This window comes from Perca fluviatilis, chromosome 8 (genome assembly GCF_010015445.1).
Source record: "Perca fluviatilis chromosome 8, GENO_Pfluv_1.0, whole genome shotgun sequence".
NCBI classification, from domain to species: domain Eukaryota; kingdom Metazoa; phylum Chordata; class Actinopteri; order Perciformes; family Percidae; genus Perca; species Perca fluviatilis.
In genome coordinates this window covers 29,064,383-29,075,341 of record NC_053119.1, presented here as the reverse complement: position 1 = coordinate 29,075,341, position 10,959 = coordinate 29,064,383, and the positions used below count along the sequence as shown (strand labels likewise).

The following is a 10,959-nucleotide window of genomic DNA, read 5'->3' as shown; positions in this document are numbered from 1 at the left end:
CCAAGGCTCCTTTCATTTTTCATCTCATCTAATCAATCCAATACACATAGAGCTGTCAAAACTGGTCAAAGATTATGTTCGAATGTTCCTTCTAAAAACACAGGTTTGAACAATTGGAATAACTATTTTTGCACATTATGTCCATAAGATGGCAAACGTAGCCTACAACGAGATATACATAACAACTTGCTTAGGCATATTTATTCCAACAATAACATGTCTTTTAAAAGACCTCTACTACACATTACAAAATAAACTATAGTTAATAAACTAATATCTGTGGTTGGGTTGGCTCAGTGGGTAGAGCAGGCGCACATATACTGAGAGGCTCACGCCTCGACGCAGAGGGCCAGGGTTCAAGTCCGACCTGTGACGATTTCCTGCATGTCTTCCCCCTTTCTCACCTAGCTTTCCTATCCATTAAAGGTGGAAAAGCCCAAAAAATAATCTTAAAAAAAAAAAAGAATATCCTATACCGTAATATTTAATATAAAGACCGTAATAGACCTCTCTCTCTGCACCGCTAAACAATTACCACCCTAGCAAGCAAGCTAGCTTACAACCCAGCCGGCCAGCCTTTTTATTAGTTAAAATGTAACAACTTAATGTTTAATTCACACGCTCTTGTCAAATCATAGGAAAGCACATTGCTATCTTCAGATGAGTTACAATTTACTTTGGCAAATTTTTAGGGTTGAAACGATTCTTCAAGTAACTCAAATAATTTGATTACTAAAAATAGTCGATGCTAAATTCTTTGTCTTGAAGCTTCGTTTAATCAATGTAACTAACATTGTACGGCTCACTGTGTTGGGTGAGCAGGACAATAAAGATAAATCTAATTTAATCTAATCTAAAGGTATCTTGACACCTCCCTTATCAATATTCACTGTGTAGGCCACTGACTTTGAATATATATCATTACGAAGCTCTACCACATAAGTAATAAAACCACATGACATTTCTGTCAAAGCATGTCTAATTGAAGTGTCTACTGTCCATCCATCCATCCATCTTCGTCCGCTTATCCGGGGTTGGGTCGCGGGGGCAGCAGCTTCAGCAGGAGACCCCAAACTTCCCTTTCCTGAGCCACATTAACCAGCTCCGACTGGGGGATCCCGAGGCGTTCCCAGGCCAGGTTGGAAGTATAATCCCTCCACCTAGTCCTGGGTCTTCCCCGAGGCCTCCTCCCAGCTGGACGTGTCTGGAACACCTCCCTAGGGAGTCGCCCAGGGGGCATCCTTACCAGATGCCCGAACCACCTCAACTGGCTCCTTTCGACGGAAAGGTGTAGTGGCTCTACTCCGAGCTCCTCACGGATGACTGAGCTTCTCACCCTATCTCTAAGGGAGACGCCAGCCACCCTCCTGAGGAAACCCATTTCGGCTGCTTGTACCCTGGATCTCGTTCTTTCGGTCATGACCCAGCCTTCGTGACCATAGGTGAGGGTAAACGAAAACTGACCGGTAGATTGAGAGCGATAAATTGAATGTAATACCGCACCCGCTGCGCCGATTCTCCAACCAATCTCCCGCTCCATTGTCCCCTCACTCGCGAACAAGACCCCAAGGTACTTGAACTTGAGTAAGGACTCATTCCCTACTTGGAGTAGGCACTCCATCGGTTTCCTGCTGAGAACCATGGCCTCAGATTTAGAGGTGCTGATCCTCATCCCAGCCGCTTCACACTCGAACCGATCCAGTGAGTGCTGAAGGTCGCTGGCCGATGATGCCATCAGGACCACATCATCTGCAAAGAGCAACGATAAGATCCCCAGCTCACCGAACTGCAACCCCTCCCCACCCCAACTACGCCTCGATATCCTGTCCATAAATATTACAAACAGGATTGGTGACAAAGCGCAACTCTGTTGGAGGCCAACCCTCACCTGAAACGAGTCTTACTGCTGAGAATCCGGACACAGCTCTCGCTTTGGTCATACAGAGATTGGATGGCCCTGAGAAGGGCCCCTCCCACCCCATATTCCCGCAGTGTTCCCACCCCCAGCGGTTCCTCCCACAGGTGGTGGGCCCATGGAATGGAGAGGGAGGTGCCACGTTGCTTTTTCGGGCTGTTCCCGACCGGGCTCCGTGGCAAACCTGGCCACCAGATGCTCGCTGACGAGCCCTCCATCTGGGCCTGGCTCCAGACGGGGACCCCGGGCTTCCTCCAGGCAGGGTAACTTCACCTCTTCCTCGATGACTCATAGGGGTTTATGAACCATTCTTTGTCTGGCCCCTCGCCTGAAACCACTTTGCCAAGGTAGACCCTACCAGGAGCACCAAGCTCCAGACAACACAGCCCTCAGGTTCATTGGGACACACAAACCTCTCAACCATGATAAGGTGATGGTTCCAGGAGCGGTGTCTACTGTGTCTTTCAATAATAAATATTGAATCATTTGGTTAATAAATATTGCTTTATTGAAACTTGAACATGATTGGTGTACAACCAGTGTCAGCCAAAAACACAAATAAAAACAATAAAAAAAGTGGAAGAGCAGTGACTATTGAACTGTGTTATGTCTACCACTGTGATAATGTATTAAACTAAAGACAAAAGGCACATACACAACCCCAACATAATTTTACATTCTTCAACTGTTTCATGTTTAAAACATGTTGAGAGGTTTAATCCAACATCACCCCTACTGGATTAAGACTCTCAAACCTTCAGCTAAATTATTTAAAAAAATATCATTACCCCTAGTGGATAAATGAACTTTGTCCCTAAGAAACAGTTAAGGCTTGTTAAATTCACTTTGAAGGTGATGCACTATACCCCCTGCATTCCCAATACAAAGGTAGCCATGACACTGTTCACCCATTTACAGGACATGTCAATTTTCCCCGGAAGGCCCGATCTCCTCTGACGTCTCTGGGTGATGTCAGACAGCACGATGATCATCTGAGGGAAACGCCGATGGAGATGTTGCAGATCCTGCTTCATCGCTGCGATGAGATCGATGCTCTTCCTGCATCCTAAGTCGTTCCCGCCGCAGTGAATCAGCAGGACATCCGGGGCTGCTCTTCCTCTAAGGGACCGGTAGAAGAAAGGAAGGAATCTGTGCCAAACAAGTGAACAGTGGCTGCTAGGCCAAGATTGGCCCCCATGGTCTCTCTGGCCATCTCTTCCCCACGACAAATAGGAGCGTAGCACAAAATTCTGGGCCCTGTAGAAAGGCATTTTCTATGGGCCCCTCCCCGCATCCACAGCTAGTCATTCTAGCATCTACTCAGTACTCAGTCCCCTTTTCCCCCCCAGTCCGACACCCCTGACGACGAATGTAACTGCTGCCCATGATCTAAATCACTGGACCTGTTGATAGCATACAGTAATCACAATCAGAACAGTGTTTTTTCAGAGTCAGTCCACATATGTTAACACACACAAGTAACTTGTCTCAGGCCATTGATTTCTCTCTATCCGAACAAAACAGAAAAAAAAGTCTATACTGATATACAGTAAAACACAAATTAATTGCTCTTATCTGTTCATTGAAATGATAATATGACAATATAGGTATTACACAAGGTTAATTTATTATTTTATTCTCTCTTACGGTCAATGTGTTGGTTTCTTTATTCGACTTCAATCTAAATTATACTATAGCTACATGGCTTACCTTTGTTGTTAGGTATGGTGTAACTTGAAGTGCAGCTAAATGTTAGTATTTGAACCTATGAGGAAAGAAAAATGAAAAGGGCAACCATTAGTTATAGATGTCATTGGTGACATTTGTTATTGTCCATCTATTATCTATCTATCTGTTATTTAACAGGCCAAAGCAGACGCTTTTGTCCATAGCGATTTACTGAATAACTTTTTTATATGACTGATTCTTCCATTTCTCTTGCGATGTAGATAACAGTTAACGCCATTTTGTTGTTATATTCCGCAACCGTTAACGTTATACAACATGTTCATCAATTAACCATGTTAATTCTGTGTCCAGCAAGCATGTTATCTTTACCTATGCCTAATTTCATCGTGCTTAAATGATATTTAAAATATGTGCTCCTACGGCGGTTAAATAAATATGACAGTTCCGACTTACATTAGCTGTTTAAGTTTAATAACTAATGTTAACTAGCATTTTAGTTAGCAATAATTAGCCTGTGCATGTTATCTCCTATACCTATTGGGTATGAATTCATATCACAAGTTCTTGAATATCATTTTACATAACTTCTTATTATGCATTAACCCTATATGGTGTACTGGCGTTATATTTTAAAATAAATACTATGCAAAATGACAAAATAATTAATCAGAATACTTGCCAAAAGTTGCTCCTGCTCCTACACTACTCACGATCTCTGTCTCTGTAAGATTCGGAATGATTCAGATTTCTCTTGGCACATCTACCTTACAAATTGCTCACGTCACATCTACGTCATCAAGCTCAGTTTGAAGCTGCGCAGTATGCTCAGCCATCACCGGAAAAGTGCTTCTAATTGACTTTTTAGGGCCCGAGCACGAAAGTGCAAGGCCCCAACGGTGCCCCAACGGTGCCTTGCACTGAAAGTGCGAAGGAACCTATTGTTTTTCATCAGATTATTATTTTTCCGAGTCCTTTGTCGCATTTTTGAGGGCGTTAGCATGCACGAAAACTCACAAAAATTTGCACACCTGTCACAACTGGTGAAAATTGCAAAGTTCTGTAGTGCTTGGCCTCGGGTGTTGCCAGGGGGCTCGATAGCACCCCCTAACGTGCGCCTTAATTCCGAAAAAAGTAAGAAGTTAATATACCAACTTTTGAGGGAACATAGGTCTCATCTTGAACTCCATGGAGCTGTTTTTAGAAAAAATTACAAAATTACAAAATTTCCAAAATCTTGGTTTTCGTGCAAAAATCTTCATTATACGAACACTTGTTTGAGGACTTTAGGATGCACGAAAAATCTCAAACCTTTGCAGCCATGTGCAGAATATTAAACTCTTTCATCTGAATTCACATTTAGGCTTGGGAGTGGTACGGTTGCTCTATAGCGCCCCCTAATTGGTTTAAGCCCCTGGGCACATTTTTGACGGCCTCAATATATACGAAAACTCACAAAAATTGGCGCCCACATAAACACCTAGGGGCTTTGCCAGACTGTACAGCGATTTGGCCCATACCTGTAAGCGGGCTCCATAGCGGCCCCTAATGCGTAGAAGGCCTTAACTTGGACATAGTTGCTCCGATCTTCACCAGATTTAATACCCATATTGCTCTAATCATTGCAGACATATTTCCCATTTATATTCATTAGCTCCGCCCAACCGGAAGGCGGCCATTTTTAATTATGCATTTTTCAGGTGTTTTACATTCTTTCGAACTCGTCCTAGGCCGTGACTTCAATCTTCTTGAATCTTTGCAGGAAGTATCTGTTGACCCTCATAATGAAAAGTTATCCAGAGAATTTTGATAGTTGAAAAAATGCGGAAGTTATAGCAACTTACTGTCTAAACAGGAAGTTGCGTTATCTTGACAACAATTATTCCGATTGCCCCGAAACTTGACAAGGATGTTCCTCCTGGCCGGTTTAGCAACTGTGCCAAAGTTGGCTGCAATCGGCCATTAGATGGCGCTGTTTTAATTCTTTTTATTTAATCATCAAAATATTGACATATGGGAAGCCTACTTTGTCTAACTACTGCTGGGACGTGAGTCCGATTGGCACGAAAACTTGCATATACACTCGGAGGACCCTCGTGACAAAAAGTTATCAAAAGAATATTGATAGCTAAAACAATGCGCAAGTTACAGAGGACCAACTTCCTGTAGGTGGGAGTGGAAACAGGAATGGTTATATCTTGCCAACGGCTATTCCAATGCACAGAAAACTTAAGAAAGTTGTTCCTCATGTGCCAATGAGGCTGTTTGCCGAATATGTCGTCAATTGGCCTTTAGATGGCGCTGTTTTAATTTTTTTTTTTTAATTAGCTAATTTGCTTTGAGCGAAACCTACTTTTTTTTAACTCCTCCTAGAGTGTGAGTCCCATCTGCACAAAAATGTGCACGTAGACTCGGTGGACCCTCATGACAAAAATATATCAAAAGAATTTTGATAGCTAACACAATGCGCAAGTTACAGAGGACCAACTTCCTGTAGGGGCCTGTCGAAACAGGAAGTTGCGTATCTTAACAAGATTTATTCCCGATTGACACCAAATATTACAAAGTTGTTCCATATAGGGGTTTGAGCATCCACGCCAAATTTATAGTGCATCGGCCATTAGATGGCGCTGTGAGAATTCTTTTTATTAATTATTCACATCGCGATATATGGGAAACTTTGTCTAACTCCTCCTGGGCCGTGAGTCCAATCTGCACGAAAACTTGGATATAGACTCGGTTGACCCTCGTGACTAAAAGTTATCAAAAGAATTTTGATAGCTAAAACAATGCGCAAGTTATGGAGGAACAACTTCCTGTAGGTGGGTGTCGAAACATGAACGGTTCTATCTTGGCAAAAGTTTTGCGATTTACATGAAACTTAGAATGTGTGGTCTACATGTGATGTTGTGTTTGCCAGTACCCCCCGGGGCAAGAAGCGAGGGCCCGTCATTGCTGCTTGCAGCTTTAATTACATTTTTTAATTTATACAAATCATTACAGTCAAATACAACACAAACTACACAGAACAAATGACACACAACATTACATCAGATAAACAACATACAGGGGTACAGCCACAGTCAGAATAGGCCTGGGACAGGCTGGTAGGCAGAGAAAAAGAAAACAACCTTATTAATAAACCTTTGAGGTTACACACGACTCATATAGAACCAGAGTTCTTATGGCCTTAGTATTTTTTAAGTACTTAATTGGATCAATGTAATTTCTAAACTCAGTCATAAAACCAGAAAAGAATGGTTTTGAACCACTGAATCTGATCCTGTGGATGTGGTATTTAGCATATAGAAATAAAAGATTTATAATGAAGCGTTTAACTTCATAGTCAGCTTCAAAGTCAAACATACCAAAGAAAACATTCTGAATTAAAAATCTGGGATTAATACTGTGTGAATGAATTTTATGAACTTTGACCAGAATTGTACTGTATGGGGACAACTCCAAAAAAAGATTTGACATGTTTTCATCAGTGCTATTAAAAAACAAGCAGTTCTCAATATCCTGATTGTATCTTTTAAGGAAGGATTTTGCTGGGTAAAACCTGTGTATAAGTTCTAATGAAAATTCTCTCACTTTATTAGTAAAAAGGTATTTGAAAGGTAAGGACCACACTTTCTTCCAAAGAATATTCTCTACTATACCATTCCAGTATGGAATAACATAGGGAATAGTAACAATGTCAGTCTGGAATAAAGCTAAAATTTTTCTAAATACTGTGATTTTCTACTGAGAAGCACAAACCACCCACAGTAGTAGCTAATTTGATTAGATGAGTAAGTGGTTGTGGGGGAGTGTTACCCTTTAACAACATTATAATCCCAGTGGGAATTGCATCAAAAACAAATAGCATATTCCTTGACAGTTACGCTTCTAATTGACTTCACTGGTCTCCGTCGAAATCTATGGCATAGCTATGTCCATGTATTTTACTGTCTATGTGCATACCTGGCTCATCTCGAACGAGCCTACTATCAGTTACATCAGTAGCCAATGCGGTGTGGGTGTCTAAGTGACGAGACGTGTTGACGTACAATTTCAGCGCCATTTTGAGATGTTTTTAGCATGTAGCTAGCGTTAGCACTGCCACAGCATGACCAGCATGACCAGAAACAAGTGCTGAAAACGTATCCAGATTTGTACATGACTGTGAAGTTAGTTGTCTATGTGATGGCGAGATGACTCTAGCTATCATCTCAGCGATAAATATCCTTACAAAACCTCTTGGTGGTAAGTAGCTAGATAACTTAGTTTGACAGCCCGAGGATATTGAAGGTAACTTAACTGGTGATAACCGTATCGTTACATTTAACGTTACTGACATAAGTTAGCATGATTTGGAATGGATAGCATTTTCGGTTCTATATGGACGGTCATTTAACAAATGACAAGGAGTGTGAGCAGTTTAACTTTATTTCAAATAACTTAGCCTAAGTGCTTCGTAGTAACTTTAGGTTGTAATGTCAGGAGCATACATGTATTTAGTATAAGTTAACGTAGCTTTATCGGTCACTGTGTTCACACAGCGGTTCCAAGTCCCCAAGTTATGGAATTTCAGCACGAAACTACGCATCCGTTAACACATTCATGTTCTTTTTTATTGTCAACTACCATTTGTCTGTATCCCTGATGGTGCGTGTTGCTAGTGGACAGTTTTACTGTACAAACAGTGTGATACAACTTGTCAGTAGCACTGGAAATCAGGCTACATACAATCAACAATCCCAGGGTTTTCCCTGCCATTATAAGGTTTAGGTGCAGCACCCGATCCGTTTTGGGAACCACCTAAACCGATTGAATGTAACTAAAAGACTTTTCTCAGATCCAGTGATTGTTGTTGGACTTCTTTAGCTTTAAGTTTTGTCGTGAGACTTTATTTGTTACCTTCTCTAGCTTTTCCAACGTTGTGTGGCACAGATATGGAAATAATAACGGTCCAAAATGAGGTGAAAAAGAGATGCAAAACTACCACAAAGGGACACAAACTGACTACTAAGATGCCAAATGACAACAGAGACCAAAAATGACCAAAAAAGAGACCCAACACAACTACAAAGAGACACAAAAACCCACAAAGACGCACAAAATATATGGGTAAATTGCCTAAACCCCCCACCAAATACGCGCGACTACTGTAAAAAGTCTTCCACAAACTGAGGGAAAACGCAGCATAATCCTGTACAGAATTAGTCATACAAAATCCACAATGCGATGTTCTGTGTGTTATTGTCTGTAGAGGCGTCTGTGCAAGATGCTCAGTCCTCACCCCAAGAGGCTCTCCTGGCAGTGCTTCGGGCCAACACAGCCCTCCTCCAGGAGCAGCTACAGAGTGAGAGCAGCTTCGAGGAGGTGAGGAGGTTGAGGGAGGAGGAGATGGCGGCGGCAGACTGGTTCTCCAGCGATACAGAAGACGCCACGTGGTGCTTTGTCCAGGAGTGTCTCCTACTGCTCCTCACCTTGGCACGACACCTGTCCGTTGAACTCGAACGTTTCAAGCAGAACCCCGCTCCATCTGCAGCTAAACAACGCACCCCTGAGGCAGCTCCACCTTTACCTCCTGATGTCCTCAGTGTCACCCAGCAGAAGACGCTTGTAGCAGCTCTTCAGTTTGTGGTTTCTCTGGGGCTCTGCCCATACTTGGCCCCTGGAGTGGGTGTGTCGCTGGGTCGCAGGTCAGCATTTGGATCCATGGTAGAAAAACTTGTCCGCAGTGGGCCGGTGCCAGCACTGGGACGCCGCCTTCTTACCACCACGAATGTCCTATTGCAGTTGGCGGAGCTGTCATCCCTCGCCACATTGGTTTACACACGGCATCTGGGGGATGTGATGGCAGCACTGTGCCAGCTTGGCTACCAGCCAAACCGGGCAGAGAGAAGCGGCACAGAAGAGGAGAAGGTAACGCATTCTGGAAATGATTTTGATGAAGATGCTTTTGATGCAGGTCATCTATTTTTTTTCTTTTTGCAAACCTTTTAGATACAGGAGCTCAGTGCTGAGGAACGTCAAACTTGCAAGAAGGCCCTCGGAGGCCTTTTAGGAAAAGTCTACCAGCCAATCGTTATCAAGGAGCTGCTGATCCTCCAAGGTGGACCCAAACAGGTGTGCATGTCTATGTTTGGTGTAGGATTATGGCAGGGATGGCTGGAATAATAAAAATAATAATAATAATAATACTGGACCAATGCCAAAGATTGTTGTTCCCATCTCTCACTTAGACACAAAAACATAATAAGGTCCAGGTTGAAAAAAACGGTAGTTACCCTTTTAAAAGAATGGTCAGCAAAGACATTTAAAAAAGGTGCAGCAGTTTTGAGTTTCCATATAGATTTTTGCTCCATAGTGCTACTAGTCTTCAAAGGCCAGTTTTTTAGATGTTGTGTGACTGGCGTTTTTTCTACTTTGATCTTGGTAACAGCAAAGAGTTCCCCACTTTACATGAACCAAAATAATAAAGAAAATTGTGTCAAGATTTTTTTAGATTTACCATTTTAGGTGTTTGTAAGGCTTGCAGGTCTGTGAGTCCTCGTTTTATATGTGCTGTCCCTCCTTCCAGTCTGCTGCAGTGGGAAGCTCCAGCGGTTCCAGCAGCGGGGCAGCTCTGGGATCAGCTCCCACCTGGCTGAGGCGTCTGTGTGGTCAGCTGCTGTCTGAGCGCCTGATGCAGCCTAACGGTGTCCAGGCTGTAGTCAGAGCCATCTTGGAGGGAGGAACAGGTGAGAAGGAGGGGAGCCAGGTAATGAGGGAAGAAGGAAAAAGTAGTCAGGAGCACAGTCTGACTGAAACTAGTAGAGATGTTAATATCCACTCAATTGTAATGCATGTCAACCATTAAACCTGAACAGTAACCGCACTAAAGCAAAACATCAGTGCTTAATTAGTTTCACCGATTAATCTGTCTCGGTCACACTATGACTATGTTTACATGCGCATATTATTCAGTTTTTTGCCCTTACGCCAAAACGGACAATATTCCTACTAAGCTGTTTACATGGCTAATAAAAATGAATATTCCACTAAGGGTGTACTCACACTTAGCCCAGTTGCCTTGAACCGTGCCAGAGCATGATTGTCCCCTCTTCCCAGCTGGCCTGCACTCACACTGTAATAAAACATTCAGGGCCAGAGCACGCTTTACACGTCATTACATTGCAGGACTCGCCGACTACGATTCCTGTTCATCTCAACGTCAGAACCAGACCCAGGGCACGTTTAGTGATCACACTGATGTGTACAGTGCCTGAGTCCAACCGAACCGTGCCCTGGCCAATCTCTATAGTTAGTTTATTTCAATCACATAGATATACATCACATAAATGGTAAAGCAAAACAAAAACAAAGCG

General features: G+C 42.8%; 1 protein-coding gene across 1 annotated transcript in view; it reads left to right on the top strand.

The window, feature by feature from the left end:
- Positions 1 to 7,654: 7,654 nt before the first annotated feature.
- The window catches only part of tango6 (transport and golgi organization 6 homolog (Drosophila)), a 43,411-nt gene continuing 40,106 nt past the window's right edge, over positions 7,655 to 10,959 (top strand). The window contains exons 1-4 of the mRNA XM_039809140.1: positions 7,655 to 7,849; positions 8,856 to 9,514; positions 9,596 to 9,718; positions 10,173 to 10,332. Coding sequence (XP_039665074.1) covers positions 7,798 to 7,849; positions 8,856 to 9,514; positions 9,596 to 9,718; positions 10,173 to 10,332 — 994 coding nt within the window. The 5' untranslated portion in view covers positions 7,655 to 7,797. The remainder of the gene's footprint in view (positions 7,850 to 8,855; positions 9,515 to 9,595; positions 9,719 to 10,172; positions 10,333 to 10,959) is intronic.